Raw genomic sequence first — 19,084 nt, 5'->3', positions numbered from 1 at the left:
TTGTAGGCTATTTAAACCTGGAGGCGATAAATCAGACCCGGCTGCCTACAGGCCACTTACAATAATTAATTTGGATCTGAAGATAGTGTCAGCAGCTTGCCAATCGATTAGAGCCTCACATGCCTCAGTTGAACCATGAGGATCAATTCCTTTATACCTGGTCGGCACACCAGTATGAATCTGCAACGACTGACTTGCATACTCCACAAAGTAAAGCATAGGGATGAAGAATTAGTGTTGATTCGATAGACCTGGAGAAGGTGTTTGATACAGTAGAGTGGGGTTATCTATTGGAGTACTGAAAGCTGTAGGGATAGGCCCATGGTTCTGACAGTAGGTTTGGTTGCTTTATGCAAAACCGTGCACAAGGGTACGAGTGGGGCGAAGCCGCTCTGGCACATGGCTGATGGAGCAAGAAACGGGACAAGGCTGCCCCTTGTCGCCTCTGTTCACCTTAGAAATAGAGCTGTTTGTGATCTGGGCAGGGCAGGGATGAAGTAATAGTAGAATTAGATTGGGCAGCACTATCCAGGTGATCTCACTATGTGCGGATGAAGGAGTAGTTCCTTACCTGTAACTCCAGTTCTGTAGTAGGGGTATCTCTGTTATAGTCAATCTAGTGAATAGTCCCGCTCATGTGCGGGGACCCTGGAGCAATCAAAAATAATCTCTTAAGCGGTCTTCTTTGCAGTATTGCATAGACACTTAAGAGAGAATTTAAAGACAAATAATGCAGCCTATACATGCAAGGCTACTGTCCAGTACTTCAACTAGAAATGCAAGGATATTCCAAAAATATCCCACTTTAGACCCGTCTGCCAGGTTTAACCATGGAAAACACTTCGCCAACCCCCCTTCACCAAATCCTTGGAATGATAGAGAGGAAAAACAGGACAGACAAGCCCCCATAGGCTGTCATTATGTGGCTTAAAAAGGGATACCGTGCCTTTAAGGAAACTTTCTAGAACTCTCCTGGTATCTCAGAATGCATAGCAACTCTCTCCACTTTCAGTTCTTTTTGGAGGTGTATCAGTTAGACCTGTAGCACTCATCATTTCATCACTTTCTCCACCAGGGAGGAGGGCGGGCGCTTATGACTAAACTAAATGGTCTGAAAACTGAGTTCCTTCTGATCTCACCTCCTGCGAAAAAGGCCATCACCCAAACCTGGCTCAATCATCTAACCGCACTAAATGTCCACCCCAACATCGTGGACTCGGCGAAATCCCTTGGCATCACACTTGACTCCAATCTCGACATGCAGCAGCATATTAGCAAAGCAACCAAGGGTGCCAACTTCCAAATCAACACGCTGAGAAAACTCAAACCCTTCCTACCACCCAAGGACTTCCGAACTGTTGTACAAGCCCTAGTCATTCCTCGCATAGACTACGGAATTGTGGCTCTCAGCGGGCTCCCCCTAACAACAACGGCGCCCCTACGAGCCTCCTTGAACGCGGCCGCAAGGCTCATCACTGGTTCAAGAAAACACTCGCACATATCCCCTGACCTAAAAGCCCTGAACTGGCTGCCGTTTGAAGCCAGAGTACAGCTGAAAATTGCCTGTATGACACATTCGGCCGTACACCACAAGGCACCCAACTACCTCACTCACAAACTGACTATATCAGGAGGCTCAAGATCCAACAGAAGCACAAAGAATCTCCTCCTGAAACCTCGCAGATTCCGGAAGGAAAAAACATACAAACGCTCCTTCTCAGGAATGGCACCCAGGATCTGGAATGCACTCCCGCCAGAAACTAGGCTTATCCCCTCTGTACTTTTCAAGAAAGAGGTAAAAGCCATCCTTATGGCTAAGTTCACCTGAACCCTATTGCTACTGGATCAATGACAGTACAGGGCTCCTAGTCTACCGGCTACCTGATTGCTTATCTATATTAGACTCTTATACGACTGCTACTGGACTAAAATCATGGCACAGATGCCTTAATATTTGTTTCCAGAGTGTTTACTAGGGATGTACACTGTGACCTGAGTGCCCTACTAACTTGCAATCCATTCACTACTGCCTATTATTCCGTTCTCAACAGTGTGTTTACTCACCCTCTGGGGTGCTATAATCTTACTCGAATCGTCATTGCACGGCTTCAATATTATTGCTTCTAGATTGTTATTAGTGTGCATACTCTTGTGCAAGTACTACCCTACTTTGCAACTCACTCCCTACCGTATATTACACTGTTTTCAAAAGTTTGTTTTCCTACCTACTGTTTCTGTAAAGCGCTCTGATATCTGCAAAGATCTTGTTCGCGCTATATAAAACTCTAAATAAATAAACAGAGATACCCCTACTACAGAACTGAGTTACAGGTAAGAACTTACTCCTTCTGTAGTAGGGGATCTCTGTGTATAGTCATAATCTAGTGAATAGAATGGCAAGCCCATCCAAAAGACAACCCGGAGGTGGAGAAAAAGACAACACCACTATTATGCTAACCGATTTCGCAGCGAAGCCTGTCCGACATGAGCATCTGCCCTGGCATCAGAGTCCAGACAGTAATGTTTAGCAAAGGTATGGCCCGACTTCCAAGTGGCAGCCTTGCAGATGTCTGCAATGGGAACATTACGAAGCAAAGCAGTTGTAGCCGCTTTGCCCCTGGTGGAATGTGCCTTAGGCTTACCCCCTAAGGTCTCATTCGCTTTCTGATAACAAAGCTGGATGCACAGCACAATCCACCTAGAAATAGATTGCTTTAAAGTAGCCAGACCAGTCCTAACCGACCCATAGTTGACAAACAACTGGACGGACCTGCAAATGTCTTTAGTCTTATCCAGATAAAATTTCAACACCCTTTTAACATCCAGGGAATGAAGAGACCTTTCCGCTGGATTAGAAGGATTCTGGAAAAAAGTTGGCAACGTTATCGTCTGATTAACATGAAAATCAGAAATCACCTTGGGAAGGAACTTAGGGCGAGTACGCATAACAACCTTAGCAGCATGAAACACGGTATAAGGTTCTTGGCAACACAATGCCTGAATCTCACTCACCCTGCGGGCCGATGTAATGGCCACGAGGAATGCCGCTTTCCAAGACAGGTGTTGCAGCGAAGCCTTATGAATAGGTTCAAAAGGCTCGTTCATCACTCTGGACAGTACCACATTCAGTTCCCATGCCGGTGAAGGAAGTCGAACAGGAGGGAACACCTTCAATCCTTCCAAAAAATCCTTAATCACAAGGATCTGGAAGAAAGAGGTCTGTGAAGGACATTTTCTGTAAGCAGTCAATGCAGCAAGATGGACCTTAATGGAATGGAAATGAAGTCCAGACTGAGCCAGATGCAGAAGGTATGGAAGGATAACATCCTCATTGCAGGTCGTAGGATCACAGTTCTTAGACATGCACCACATGCAGAATCTCTTCCACTTATAAGCATAAGAGGTCCTAGTCGACGGCCTCTTAGCCTCCTTCAATATGTCCATGCAATCCTCAGGAAGATTTAAGTGGCCATATTGCACTCTCTCAGGAGCCATGCCGCCAAACCCAACTACGAGAGGTTGGGGTGCACCATCTGCCCCCCGAACTTCGTGAGAAGGTCCGGCCGACAGCAGCCGCCGATGAGGCAAGATCGAGCGATGAAGCAGGTCCGTGAACCACCACTGCCTGGGCCATTCCGGAGCAATGAGGATCATCCGCGCCCGAGACTGGGCCAGCTTGATGAGCACCGCCGGAATCAGAGGAATGGGTGGAAAAGCGTACAGAAAGCTGTTCGACCAGTTGATCCATAACGCATTCCCCAGCGTCCCTGGTTGGTAATACCTCGAGGCGAAGTCGCAGCATTTGCTGTTTACGGCAGTGGCGAACAGATCCACTTCTGGAGTGCCCCACACAGCGAAGAGGTCTTCGAGCACTTGGTCGTTTATGACCCACTCGTGGTTTTCTTGCAGCGGCCTGCTGAGGGCGTCCGCCTGAACATTCTGTACACCGGGCAGATGAGTCGCAGTTATCGTCAATCCTATGGCTAGCAGCCAGTGCCAGATCGCCTGCGCCTCCTGTGACAGTGTGCACGATCGAGCCCCCCTGATTGTTCAGGTAATACATCGTGATCGTATTGTCCGTCTGTACAAGCAAGGAGCTGGACTGGAAGGACGGAAGAAAGGCCTTCAGTGCCAAGTGAACAGCTCGGAGTTCCAGGAAATTGATGTGATACGTGGACTCAGCCGGAGACCACGTTCCCTGGATCTGTAGATGGTCCGAATGCACTCCCCAGCCCAGGAGAGACGCATCCGTCATGATAGTCCGAGTCGGGATATCCTTGTGGAAAGGAACCCCTCTGAGTAGATTCTCTGCCGAGCACCACCATCTCAGGGAATGTTGGGCGTAAACAGACAGCTGAATCCGGTCGTCCCAACACCCTTTCCTCTGGTCCCACTGATCCTCCAAGCACTCCTGTAGCGGCCTCATGTGTAGGCGCGCATGTGGTGTGAGGAAGATACAAGAGGCCATCGATCCCAGTAGAGAAGACAGTCCTCACTGTTGTAGATGGAGCAGCTATGAGAGCCTGAGCCTTCCGAAGGATGGATAAGCGTCTCTCCTCCGAAGGAGACACGCTTGCCGACAACATATTGATGGAGGCTCCCAGGTACTGTAGGCACTGCACAGGATTCGGGACAGACTTGGACAGATTTATGTGCGACCCCAGACTGTTCAGCTGAACAGCCGTCCTGTTGAAGTGCAACTGTGCTTCATGGAAGGTGGCAGCTTTGATCAACCAATCGTCCAGGTACGGGTAGACAAACACCTTGTTTTTCCTCAGGTGCACTGCCACCACAGCCATGCATTTTGAAAAAGTCCTGGGTGCAGACTTCAGTCCTAAAGGTAGTACGGCGTACTGATAATGATTGGCGCCAACTAGGAAGCGCAGGAACTTCCGAAGATTCCGTGCAATGGGCACATGGAAGTAGTACGCATTTCGCAGATCTATCGCGCACAGCCAGTCTTCCCTCTGCAGCTGAGGATAGATCTGGTGCAAGGACAGCATGCAAAACTTCTCCCTGCGAATCCACTTGTTTGCTTGTCACAAATCCAGAATGGGCCTGAACTCGTTCTTGTCCTTCTGTACTAGGAAGAAGCGGGAGTAAAGCCCCTTTCCCCTTTGAGACAAAGGAACGACTTCTATCGCACTTTTTCTTAACAGGGTATCGGCCTCCGCCTGGAGCTCCCGCAGTCGGAACTGTGTGCAGACAGGTGGAATCGCTGGAGGAAGGCTGGTGAAACAAAGACTATCCATTGCAAACAATATTCAGCACCCACTTGTCCTGAATAATGTTTTTCCACTCTGCCAGGTAATGTTGGATGCTTCCCCCCACCGGAGCAGGTAACAGATGAAGGGGGAAGTAACAGCTCAGGCTCTAGACCCAGCCGGGCCTTTGGTCGCGGATGAAGCCTGCTGACCACCACTGCCCCTCTGGCGCTTTTGGAACAGGCGCTGCTGCAACTGCTACTGTTGTCCAGCCTGGCGACCTTGCCCTCTACCTTGTGCCCCGTACCGTCTCTGGAACGAGCGGAAGGTCTTCTGTTCCTTCGGCTTCTCCAGTCCGACAGCCGTCAAGGTCTCCGCCTCCATACGGGCCATCTCCTTGTCTGTGTGTTTACCAAACAGGGTCTCACCAGAGAAGGATAGATTGGCCACCCTCTGCTGCGCCTTGGGCTTCAAGGACGTCAGACGCAGCCAGGCATGGCGCCTCAGGTTGACCCCGTGGCAGTATCCATGTGCTGCCAGGAGGGAGGAATCCGCAGCGGAACAGATCACCTGGTTGGAGACCATCAGTCCTTCATTAAGGATTTCTTGGAAATCTTCCCTATCCTCTCTTGGAAGACGTTCCACAAACCGTGTTAGGGACTCTGAGGGACCGATCATAACGCCCCAGCAAGGCCGCGGCACTCGCGGCCTTCATAGACATGGCTGCCGTCCCGCAGACCTTCCTCCCTGCCGAATCCGTCCAGCGGCTCTCCTTATCAGGAGGCACTGTTGATTTGGTGGTTGCGTGCTGCTTCCTCGCCGCTGTCACAATCACCGAATCCGGCGCAGGGTCCAAGCGAAGGAATGCAGGGTCCGTGTCAGGGGTCCGATACTTCTTTTGCAGCCTGGAAGGCACTACTTTAGTAACCCTTTAGTAACCGCAGGGATGAGAAAGAGCTCCATGGCGGGTTCACTAGCCCTGGTACCAACTGTAACAACGGCCGAGACAATTGTTTCTTGTGAAGGGTCTCGAAAAATGATGGAAGTAAAGGGTGTGGGCGTAGTGAGCGTGATGCCCAACTTAGCCGCTCCTCGCAGCAACACCTCCTGGAAGGAGACAATATAGTCTATCGGGGACAACCTCGTCCGAGGGGAGTCCGACAGGGTTGGCGAGAAATCCCTGGCACTGGACGAGTCCGTGTGGCGGGATCTAGATCTGTCCCTCCCTTGGCGTAGTCTGGAGCTCGTAGAGGAGCGATGGCGACTCCTGGACCTATCTCTCCGCCGTGAGCGAGACCTCGATCTCTGCTGTTTTGGGCGGTCCGCAGGTCGGACAGGTGGGCGCTGTGGAGGCAGAGCCGGGAGTCTAGGCTGAGGAAGCCCCGTAGGCGGCGGCGGAAAATGAGGCAGCGAGGTGGACCTCGGCGGAGCCGGTGGAGGAGGACTATGAGGAGGAACCTGCGGTGGTGGAGGCGTGGAGGTTGTGGGGGAGGAGTCTGGGTCCGTGGAGTAGGATTCACGGATAAAGGAGGCGGCGTAGGCGACCTCTGTTTGGTGGGTGAGTAAACTTGAGTACTCTGAGTCCAGAGACCGTCCCACTCTTTTCTTCTTCTTCTGACCAGAGGGGTGCGATCTAGAGGCACTCTCCCTCGTGGGCGAGCAACGGCGCCACCGCAACCGTGTGCTCGCTGAAGCTGGAGACTCCGTCCTAGTGCTAGAACATCCAGTCTTCCGCCTCGACTCTGAGCGTCCCTTCGACGTCTAAAGTCTCCTTGACGCCGACGAACGTCGTCGTGACGCTGACAGCCGTCTGCTCGACTACGACGAGCGGTGTTTCGCCGATCGTCTCTTCAACAATGGTGACCTCGGCGTCGAAGACTTCCGTCTCAACGCTGATCTTAGTCACGACGTCGCAGACTTACTCGTCGACGTCGACTGTGTTGCCTCGACAGTGAGCGCCGAAGGCTTGACCTCTCTCGACGTCGATCGCTAGACGACGAACCAGTCCTCGACATCGACCTCAGATTTCGGCGTCATTCCCCTCGACGTCTAGCGTCTACGTAGCTTCGACCCGGAGCCCCGGGGAGACAGAGAACAGACTGTGGTCATTCCCTTCGACGCTGACGTCGAGGCTATCGACTGAGACGGAGACCGGTGGTGTTTTCTGGCCTTTTCTTCACTGGGGAGCCCCCCAGAGGCCGACGCACGGGCAGAGGAAGGATCCCCTTCATGCCCAGACCCACCTTGTCCTTGCTGCCTTCTCAGCTCCAAGCCTTGGAGCCTGGTCTTCTCCCTGTCCTTGAGGGTTCTTTTAGGAAACTGCAGACAGATGTCACACTCCTCAGGAACATGAGAAGAAGGCAGGCACAGGATACAAACCCTGTGAGGATCCGATTTTGCCTTTTTCCTGGAGCACTCGGGACATTTATCAAATAAAGCAGGCATATTTGATAAGAGGAAACAGCCAAAACAGCAGAGAAACTCCAGTCAGATGTAGACAAGGCAAAAACACGTCGAGTGAACACACTAACACTTTAAACGTGCACAATTTTGGAATAAACCCAAAAAAGGGAGAGCTCAATGCTCCAGGGTTCTGCTAGCTGGAAAAAACTGAAAGTGGAGGGAGTTGCTGTGCATTCTGGGATACCAGGAGAGTTCTAGAAAGTTTCCTTAAAGGCACGGTATCCCTTTTTAAGCCACATAATGGCAGGCTATGGGAGCTTGTCTGTCCTGTCCTTCCTCTCTATCATTCCAAGGATTTGGTGAAGGGGGTGGGTGAGGGGTGGGTGGGGGGGGGAGTGTTTTCCATGGTTAAACCTGACAGACAGGTCTAAAGTGGGATATTTTTGGAATATCTTTGCATTTCTAGTTGAAGTACTGGACAGTGTAGCCTTGCATGTATAGGCTGCATTATTTGTCTTTAAATACTCTCTTAAGTGTCTATGCAATACTGCAAAGAAGACAGCTAAAGAGATTATTTTTGATTGCTCCGGGGTCCCCGCACATGAGCGGGACTATTCACTAGATTATGACTATACACAGATCCGCTACTACAGAATCTGTTTTTCATGTAGCCTCCCCACGAGACACAGCCCAAGCTGTTGCAACTAGTGGATATTTTGGGGATCTCTCGGGTCTCAGAATCAATATTTCCCCTAGCAAAGTCAACCACTCTACCAATAGATAGGCTCCTGAGCACAGGATTGTGTTGGGGACTGGCACGCTTTCATTACTTGTGCCATACAAGTGTCACACAAACGCTCAGGTACTCCATTTAAATATGGACCTAGTGCTCGATAAGTTGTGGAACTCTGCCTCCTTCTGGAACACTGCCTCTGCCTTTATTGGGAAGACTAGCCGTTTCCAAGATGGTGGTATTACCCAGATGCCTATACATGTTGCAGAACTTACCTTGTCCAAAACCAAAGACACATTTTAAACTACTGCAGTTGTCTCGTTATGGGCCGGTCGAAGTAGTAAAGTGGCTCTGAAGACTCCCTGCGTTACAAGGGAGGTCTTGAAGTGCTCCAATTTGACTATTACTATGTCGCACACCTGCAACATGCAGCTATGTTCGACGCAAGAGGCAACTGGGAACATCACTTACTGGCTGGAATGGTGACAGCAGAAAGTCTGCTCATGGCCCTAGTGGAGGGATTACGAATTAGTAGGGATCAAGCCTTCACAGTGCGCCACATGGCACATGTATGGCAACAGTATGTCGAAAAGATACTGAAATATGCCACCTTTTCATCTGGAGCTGGCCATATGGACATTAGCCTCGGTCAGACAAATGATGGAGCACATGTCCTTCCAATCCTGGCTAGAGTGTGGGTGGGTGCGAGACCTTGGGAGACATGTAAGGAGACACTAACAAGAAGGCCTTTTGGTTTCAAAGGTTTTGCTTGTAAGATTCGCATGATGTGATACCTCACTACCGTATCCTTATCTGTAGGCTGGTTTGAGGAAGTACAAGATATTAAGCCATGTGACCTAAAGGTTCTGGTTTCGTTAAGCTAAGTCAAACTAACGATACCCAGGATAAGCTTTACTCTTTCGTTGGGAAGGAAAATGTCAGTGTTAGTACTACCATAAACTAAAAAGCTGCCTTGACCCAAGCGCTCTCAAATCCTTCAGCAGGCAAAGCACCGAATTGCTCATTCCTACTTCGCCTTATCAAGCAAAGTTCAAGCTGTGAAACATGGATTTGTTGAATGGGGAGACCTGTCTTTACAACTGACATCACCCTTGAAAAAACATTTGGGTCATGATGCAGATCAAAAATGAAGACTTCAAACAAGTGGAGCCCTACTGCAAATAAAAGCTATTTTTCTGATACCTTTTTATAGAGATCAAGAACTACATGTACTCTGGATTTAGGTGCATCACGCAGTCTGGAACAGTGTAGGATAGACTGAGGACAGCCAGTCTGAACATGCTTAGGGAACCAGTATTGAACGAAGTCTGCCTCGTGCCTATAAACCAAACATCAGGTGCACCGTATGCCGACGAATTTCAGATCGCCTGAGTTTGGGTTACCTTTTCGATAACTTTTTATAATGATTTCAGATCTCTGCTGCATCTTCTCAGAACACAACTGTGCCCATTAAATCAATGAAGAGTGCTTCCACACTGAGATTTACCTAATAGAATGCCAATATAGAGATTCGATTGTTTTAATCAATGACCTAAGCAAATACCTTAATTTGTCTTGTCAACTGTGACCTCCATCTCTCACCAGCAATAATGTCAAGCGTGGTTTGTTAATTCTAGTTTATAAATTAAGTATTTAATCCTTGACATTTTGTATAACTACCTTTCTTCAAACAGCGCTCAATGCTGTCTGTTAAAGTGATCCTTCTTTCCAGGAGAAATTCATGAAGTATCTTGGACGCCAGGGCATTTCTCAGACCTTCAAGTGCTGCCTGTCTGGTCTTGGCACTGTTGAGATAATAAAATATTTAAAGCAAAATACTTTACACTTTGTAAAAATATAAAACAAAGAAAATGAATGAAAGACTACTCAAATTTTAAATGTATATACTCTAAAGCTAATGCTCTTAAAGCTTGCTCATATCACTTATTACAACATTATGTAAATCCAAAAAACAACCTTAATATATTGACATGCAAGTCTATCATCAACTGGCTATTGAGACTCGTTCCTAAATTGCTGTAAATGGGGACATTAAAACTAGATCAACTAGCACATAAACACCTACAGTTGGACTTTAAGTCTACATTTATTGCTCATTCTATCGGAGGGCATGTTAAGCTTGGGGAATGGGGAAGTGGAGTCAGACTATTGCAACTAATGAATTGAAACCAGATTTTTTTTATTCATAGCGGCATATAGAGGTTTTAAGCCACTAACAAAGGAAAACTTTAGGTGATGGGCACCGTATTCGGATAGCGGCCACTCATCCTCAATACCCCAGTTGATGGATTCAGACACTATTACAATGCATGCAGTTTTAAAGTGTGACCCTTCAGTGATTCACATGCTTTCAGACCAATTAACCAACTGGTTAAGACTAGCAAACAACCCATGAAACATTGAAATTACATGTGGAATATGGGCTACATTCTAGAACCAATACTATATTAAACAATGAAGCAAGCAGCTGCCATGTGGTTTACCTCTTGTCCACTGTAAGATCAATTAATTCTTTCAGCCTGTACTCCAAATCCTCTTGAGTTGCCTCTTCATCAACTTCAGGTCCTGAAAATACAAGCATTACTGTCAATTAATATTCAACTAAAATCTGTGTGCAATCCTAAAACAGACTATGAAGGCAGGCAATACAATAAACCAAGATTAACTGCTTAACTTTGTGCAGAGACGGAGCTTCATGTACCGTTTGTGTACCATCACACATCTTACACAACTCTAGTGGAAACCCAGGATCGATAATTTCTATGATTAATACGTATAATATAGAAATTACTTTCCAGCTCCTCAAGAGGTGTTACATTATTTATTAAATCTTATTACCAAATGCAGAATATTTGGCAACTATCTTGGTAATAGAGGCTGTTCAGTTCAGATTAGTGTTGGTTGTAAAGCCATTCCCTTGTGCTATATTAATAGAACTATGGGGAAAATATGTTTTGGGCTCTCTACATAGGGATGCCTACTGTCTGCTACAAACTTACTGTATTCAAATGCTGCAACACATGCCCCTACCGCATTGCTGATTAATGCCAGATCAAGTCTCATTTTCATGGCGTTTAAAGGCTTCCATTTCAGGAAAACCATTATTACTTTAACATATTTCTCCAGCTTTTGCACATTTCCCCTTCTATCTGGATTAAGCTATTCACTTCCTAAAAACAAATGAAGTTCTGAAATGATTCTCCAGGTTCGACAGGTTAAGGATAACGCCATCCAACATTTCTTTTGATGTAGTTTTTCTTTTATAGTCTCACTCTATGCAGGGAAATGCATACCTTCAGAGACTGGAAATTTTAAATTGGGGTATATTGTAAATACATCTTTGGAAATAACGCACAATGCTGCACACCTAGGTCTGTCTCCGTTGCATTCACTTATACTAACTCTTACTTTGTGTCAATAGACCTACATTGAATTTTCCACATGGTACTTCTGCGCATAACTTTCAGCTGAACAAGTTGCAATTTTTTTTAATATCATTTGACCCGAATGTGGATAGAAAAAACATGAACCCTTTAATACTGTTAAGGAATTACAACTGCAACATGCGGTGTCCACCAATAAGGCAGATGTTCCCGAGCCCCTCAAAACTCAACTCACTGAAGGCAAAAGTGGCTCTGACCTGCAAAGAGGGAGTGATATCAGATTTACTGACCTCTACTTCTAAATGGCCCACCACCTCAGCTTCCACCTTCCCTACTGGCTCCTGGGCTCCGCCTCTCTCTCGCTCACACCACCCACAGCCACTGCAGCAACTGTAAAAGGAGTTCCTTTTCCTACCTTTCTTGCAAAATCCTGGAACGGCCTCCCCCATCCACCTTCAGATCTCACCATCACTTCAGGAGTTCAGAAGGGGTTTAAGGCCTGGCTTTTTGACTGAAGCCCATGAGCACCCCAGACCCAGCACCCGGATACACTCACGGGGAATTAGTGCACTCGATAAATCCCGATTAATGTGTACAGCAAAGTTCATAGCGAACTCAACAATTTATATATATTCAATGAATAGTATTCAAATGCAATTCAATTGCATGATAATTGAATGAATCAAAGTTAAGGCAATCAATAAATGTAATTGCTAAGTAAAAAGTATCAATAGATAAACAAGTGACAGTCATTTTGTCACCCATGTTGTGATCTCTGTGCCTGTAGCGTGAGGGCCATCTTTGAGATATGAGCAGCTCATTTAAGCACAGACTTTGGCAGTGGCTTTGTAATTCACCTCCAGAAATCACAATTTAGATGTGTGGACCATTAACTCAGATTTTAAAAATAGACACTGAATGTTATTCCTTTGCAGATGCTCTCCATAACTCACTGGAGACACCACTCGTAATTTGCTTACTGGCTTCTTTCAGTAATCAAGGTAATTACCATTACCACTCTAGGTCGGCCTGCATCTTGTTCAGGACTTAAATTTAACCTGAGTGAAACTTACACTTAAAGCCTAGAGAAACTTTTCTGGCACAGTAATCTATATATTGGTAACCCTTTTAATATTCTGCTTTTCACTAGGATGACCAGTGCTACTCACATTCCAGTTAAAGGGTGATCATTCTCTTATACATAGGCCTGTTTGATCTTTGTGACAAGTGGCCCCTGCAAGTACCCGTCCTAATTTGGTGACACATCCTTTCTCACTTCCAACTATCTTTCTTCACAATCACAAACTATTACTTCGGTTTGAAATGTCAGTCCTGAGCAGGATCCTGTATTAACAATGGGTCAAAACATCATAGGTATTGTGGTAATTTGACCTTTATGGCTTTTATTTAAGTTTTGATACAGATTGGGAGGTCAATATAGCACCCAGAGAAATCTCAATTTCCTATAAGTTGCGGCTCATACAACTTAACTGCCTCCATACTAAACATGAGCTGCAGAGGCTGTGATTGGAGTTGTGGCGGGAAAGATTTTGGAACCTGTGTGTGGTTGGGACTGATCCTTGTATATGGTTCGGCCTGCCCAGTGATAGTACTCCAGTAAACTAAACAGACCCTGCTACAGATCTTAAAATAAGACCCTCCTGGTCATAATGAGGAATCTAGTTGGAGAAGCAAGACTTGCTGGTGGGTCTGAGCACCATACGAGCAAAGAGGGACATAGCCAAGCATTGGTTAAATAAAAGCCTCCTTTGCTGACAAAGTGGCATGGATAAGTATACAAAGTTAGAGAAACCAGATTCATAAAGCTCAAGAACGCCCAGGGAGGCATAACAAAACACTCTACTAGTCACAGGTGTGGTCTGTCTTGAAACCAAGAAGGGCTAACTTCCATGTCTGTACGGTTTCATGCTGTACCAACAAACAAACAAAGTGCTGTTTATAAAACATGATACAGAAATGGATAGTCTGCTCAGAACAATTTATCTGATATATTCTCTGCAATGCAAGAAAGTAAAAGAAAGGTGTGTGGGCTAATAATCAGGTAAGAGACGCTATATTACACTCTAATTTTTGTAATACTTGTTCTCATAAGAAATTCAGACTTCCATTTCAATAAAACGCTATATATTTCGTCATTGAGTTTGTAGGTATTCTCATGAGAAACAATACTGTGATCTTTAATATTGGCTCAACAAAATGCCTTGGCAGTTTATGGAAGGAATCTTTGTGCATTTAGAATTCTTTTTCTATCAAACTTTATAATGAAAATATTCATTCTGAAACGAACTGTCCTTTTATATTCAAGTCAACTAAGTTACATTTGGAGCTCTAGTATCAATGGTCAATCTGTTTAAATGTTAGAATCCTCAAGTATATTCCAAATAGAATTCTTACATAGGGCCACTGAAAATTGTAGGATTCCTTATGGATTTTAGGGAAGTAATGCACATTAGGACGTAAGTGCCTATGTTCAGCAAACATTGGCTTTGTCCTCTGGAATAAAGTCAATGAAGATTGAAATGTGCCACAGTTGCCCATTATAATCACACAAATGTGGTGTTCTATATCCAAAGTATCATTTGTCAGGCTGCAAGGTTCAGTGTCGATACAAGGCAACATCACATTCCTGGAGCATGCGGAGTGGCAATCAAAATCATTTGATAAGCCTTAGAACTTCCATCAAAGCAAGTGGAATGTTAGGTGCTTTGCAAGTCTCTAAAATTAGTAGAACTACTGGGATGGGTGCGATGATCACAAAAGGCACTTTCCTTCTTCCAAATTGAGGAGCATAGAGCAGATGTCTTCCACCAGTTAATCGCCGCTGCCAGTAGCTCCCAGACACCTGAGTAGCTTGCAGCCTTGAGTTAATTTTTAAAAATACACAGGGGCACATTTTTCCGTTTGGAGTTAAGGGAAGGCTGCTTGTTTTACATCAGGCTGCAAATAACATGGCCTGATAAGGAGCAGGGCTCAACCAGATTAATGACCCAGACTAAGGCTGAGGCACAGAGGTGAAGAGCTGAAGCACTGAGGCATTTAACTCTTAAAAGTAATTGTCAGCTCAATATTGGAGCGAATAACAAAATGAGGTTTCTGAATGCTTGTAGTCTAAAACTAGATGAAATGAATAGTCTAGTTTCATCAAGGGAAACAAAGGACTATTCATGGAAGAGGTGCAATTTTCAATCATACTTTGATATTAGTTTTGATCTAAGATCTTCCTTACTTGTTTATTAGTGTCATGTTTTAATGGGTACTGTCTGTGGAGTTGTAGTTTTTACTGGGATTACATGGTGTGGTGACTCAGCAGCCAACCCAACACGATTGCTGTATAATGCAGGAGCTAGTGCTAACACCCACTCCTGCGAGTATGAATGTTTCAGTGATTCTGGAAGTAGGTTGGAGAAGGATGGTAAAATTACTGTTTCTCCCTTTGGGCAAACCATGACAAACACAGGCGGGCAATCTTTCTGCTAAAAGAATGTTGTATCCAAAGGATAGGTTCTCCCAAAAAAGACCTTTAACTTTCTCGGGTATCATCCCCCCCCCCCATATGAAGCATTATTTCATATAACTGGTGTAGGACACTTAACCTAGTGTCCGGTATTTCCACAGTGATATGTTCATTGAACACGTTGACACCAGAAATTCCATCAGGTTCTGGCAAGCAATTTTTACTTCTCCTGTGCTGTCTAGCATCGTCCAAGCCCATTTCAGCAGAATGAGCATTTCTTATTTTAAAGTCTGCAAACTTTTAATTGAGGTTTTGATTTATCTTTTTTTATATTAAAGTCTGAAGTGTGATGTGTCTCGAGTTTGCTCGCTCTTCTGATCTGTGTTCTGACAGTCCTTCCCTCTCTAAGTTTCTTGGAGAACCCTGAAAGGAAATAAGGGAACATGTATCAGTATCCTGATAACCTGCAGGTTTAACGTTATCACGGTTTCTAAGGTTATACCTCCTGTCAGGGCTCCTGTTGAGGAGACCCACCCCATGATTGTGATGCATTCTGCTTACTTTTCTGTTTATTGTCCAATTTCTTCTTGGAAGGATCTGGTGTTATACTTTTCAGGATTTTAAACTACTTGTGGTTTCTAGGTCTAGCTCACAAATTAGCTCTACCTAATTCAGCGTAAGTATCTTTGATAATTTTTGGCAACTCCCGCTCCTATGGTGCATGAGTGCATTCCCTCAAGTTTGGCATACAGCCACCACTGCTGCCTCTCCTCTTATGTTATTTAACAATTGTAGATACCTGGGTAAAATTGCCATTGAATTTCATCCCTAAGTTTAGAGCAGATTCTGCACAATACTCGTTTTTATTTGTCTCAATACTTCTGGTATCACTGCTATTGAAGGAGTGCCATGAGCCCTGGTATAGATGGCAGCGAAGACTTTACCCCAAGTCTATCAGGGGAGCTATCCCCATTGTCAAGTAGTCAGTAGTTTGGGTTTTTCTTGTGGGCCTGTGGAAACAGCTTCTAAATGTTCTATTTTCCTGTATGGAATGCCATTTGCTCACGTTTAATGGGCAGTAGGGGTCTCTGAGAAAGCACTACTGAACTACTTCGATTTGACCGTTAAATAAGAACCAAACCAACATTGGTGGCACCATGCTGTATAGTTCCTACAAATCTATATAGGATCTGCACGTTTAGACAACAAACTAAGGGATTGGTGTTCGGACTGATTCCAGGCACCCCCAAAGGATATGTTAGTCTATATACCAGCTAGCTCACAGTGCCACTATGAGCCACTCTTACCAAAAAGCAAATAGTTTCTGGCAACTATCGAACATGAGGGGTCCGGGATCATGGAAACCGTACAGTACTTTTTGCTCAGTCACTCATGCTCACTGAGTCTCAAAGATACAAAGAATAAATGGTAGGTGCGTCTTCAATGAGTATAGATTTAACCAGCGTCACTAGTATAAAATAAGTGTGCTGTAACAACCATGAGAAACACATACGATGAGAACCAGTAGAGAAAAGAAAAGGTAGAATTCGACCATAGTGCTAAAACAATGAATATATATGCAGATACATAACAGTAATGATGTGTACTCCTACAATGCAAGCCTTAACTAGATGTAACTGGCATGTATTTAGATGCATAGCCAAGAATCCCCTTAGGATAAAGCTTCCCCCATTACCTGATGTGGCAGAGCGAAGAACCCAGTCTTGGTCTCGAGATGGACACCCCACAAGGTACGTCAGACCACTGCGTGCTTGGAGTGTCTGCATGCACTCAGTGTCTCGTGTCAGCATGGAATTCTTTCTCTGGCTTACCCAGCGAAGATGTAGTGCTTATATAACTGAAAGGTACCCTCAGGGATTCAACCTAGAAGTGTATAATGGGTATGTCGGGCAAGTATGACAACAGAGGTGAGACTTATACAGACTAATTTATGCAGAAGATGGTAACCCTGCTGTGATGCTGAGAATCCTCATGCATAATACCGGAGGATAGTTTTCAAAGAAAACCATACAACAGTCATGTAGCACCTAACTAGGTTAATGGTCAGCACCAGACTAGTTATTTAGACAGATGTAGGTAAAAGGTTGTGTAACTACCTACGCCTATATTGGGGTACACCGAGGTTCATAACAAGGACATGTAAAACACCAGTACATGTCCTATCTTTCACATACACTGCATCCTGTCCATGGGAGTACCTTGGCCTACCTGAGGGGTGCCTTATATGTAAGTAAAGGGAATGTTTGGGCTCGGCAAGTGGGTGCACTTGCCAGGTCGACATGGCAGTACAAAATGAATGCAGACAACGCAGTGGCAGGTCTGAGATACCTTTGAAAGGCTACTTCTGTGGGTGGCACAATGAGTGCTGCAGGCCCACTAGTAGAATTTGATTAACAAGCCCTGGGCACACCTGTGCACATTCCTAGGGACTTATTAGTAAATCAAATATTCCAATCATTGATATTTGAATCAGTAACAATTTACCTGGAGAACATATGCATTTTAGCCCTGAATCTCAGGGGTAAACATGCCCAGAGTGCTAAAACTAACAAACAAGGTCAAAAATAGGAGGACAAAAAGCAAGAAATCTGGGGGTGATCCCACGGAAAAAGCCAACTCTAACACTCCCCAAGACAGAAGTGACACGTCTGCCACAAATATCAGTCCCGGGGGGGAGAGGGTTCTGCCGCCAGTACAACTGTGATTGAGCAGCCACCAGTAAAGTCTCCTCAAAAAACCTGATTTGAACTAGAGAGGTTCCCTCAGTGCTGGGCTCACAGATTTTAAATGCCACTGCAGAGCCAGCACATGCCACCGGTCATAGCAGACTAGCAGGATACAGAAGGTCCTGAAGCTTCACAGCCACACTCACTGATACCCAAGACAGATGCTGAAACACCAGGATCATTGCTTGAATGCCCTGGACTCATGAAAGAGGGAAGGCCCTGAACTGCACTGTGTCTAAGACCACTCAGAAGATAGGAAGCCACTAAAGGAGTTCAGTGCGACTGCCACTTTGATTGTGAACTCCAATTGGGAGGTTGTCTACGACCAACTATGGTGAACCCGCCATCAAAAGCTGGAAGTCAAGGAAGGGGAATACTGCTACTCAACAGTTGGTGTACGGCGACCACTGGCATCAGGTTGAGAACACCCAAGGGTCATTGGTGAGGCCAAAGGTGAGCTCAGCAAATTGAAAAGGTCTACCTTGAACCACAGGCAACATCTGATGTGCTGCAAGGTGAGCGCACAAAAATCCTCATCCTTAAGATCCAAGGCCATCAGCCACTCTCCTGTATCCAGGGACAGACAGAACCCAGCCAGTGTGAGCACGTTGAATCTGCCCTTCAGGAAGGTATTTAGAAATCAGAGATCTAAAATGTAACAAAGCAAATATCTACGGAATGAAAATAGTGGGAGTAATAACCAGTTCCTATTTCTCAGGCACGTACCCTTTCTATGCCCCCTTTGGTCAGAACAGTGCATACCTCTTGCAACAAGATGGACAGGTGCTAATCTAGAATCAGGAACTGATGTGGGCAGAAGATGCAGCAGGTCAGAAAGTAAAGGAAGGGCATAGCCCAGTTGAACGATCCAAAGGACCCATCTGCTAGATGTGAAACTACAACCCGAGGAGAAAACGCTTGATCCTGCTTCCCAGTGTGTGGTCATGTGACATTACGGGCAAACTAAGGCGTAGACTTCTAAGACTGGTGGAGTTTTAGCACTGTAGCGGAAGCCATGTGAAACCCAAGGCAGGTTCTAGAGGCATAGGCTGCACCAAGAGGGGATCTACCAGTGGCAACCCGAATGGAAGCCTCTACTGGATCCTTGGCCCACGAAG

At 45.7% G+C, this 19,084-nt stretch overlaps 1 protein-coding gene across 1 annotated transcript in view; it reads right to left on the bottom strand.

The window, feature by feature from the left end:
• Positions 1 to 19,084, bottom strand: part of IFRD1 (interferon related developmental regulator 1) — a 95,672-nt gene that overhangs the window by 63,646 nt on the left and 12,942 nt on the right. Inside the window, exons 3-4 of the mRNA XM_086919313.1 lie at positions 10,845 to 10,926; positions 10,021 to 10,145 (exon numbers count right to left, since the gene is read on the bottom strand). Of these exons, the coding sequence (XP_086775439.1) occupies positions 10,021 to 10,145; positions 10,845 to 10,926 (207 nt within the window). The remainder of the gene's footprint in view (positions 1 to 10,020; positions 10,146 to 10,844; positions 10,927 to 19,084) is intronic.

This window comes from Lissotriton vulgaris, chromosome 1_1, assembly GCF_964263255.1.
Source record: "Lissotriton vulgaris chromosome 1_1, aLisVul1.2, whole genome shotgun sequence".
In the NCBI taxonomy this organism is placed as follows: domain Eukaryota; kingdom Metazoa; phylum Chordata; class Amphibia; order Caudata; family Salamandridae; genus Lissotriton; species Lissotriton vulgaris.
This window is presented reverse-complemented; position numbering and strand designations above follow the sequence as displayed.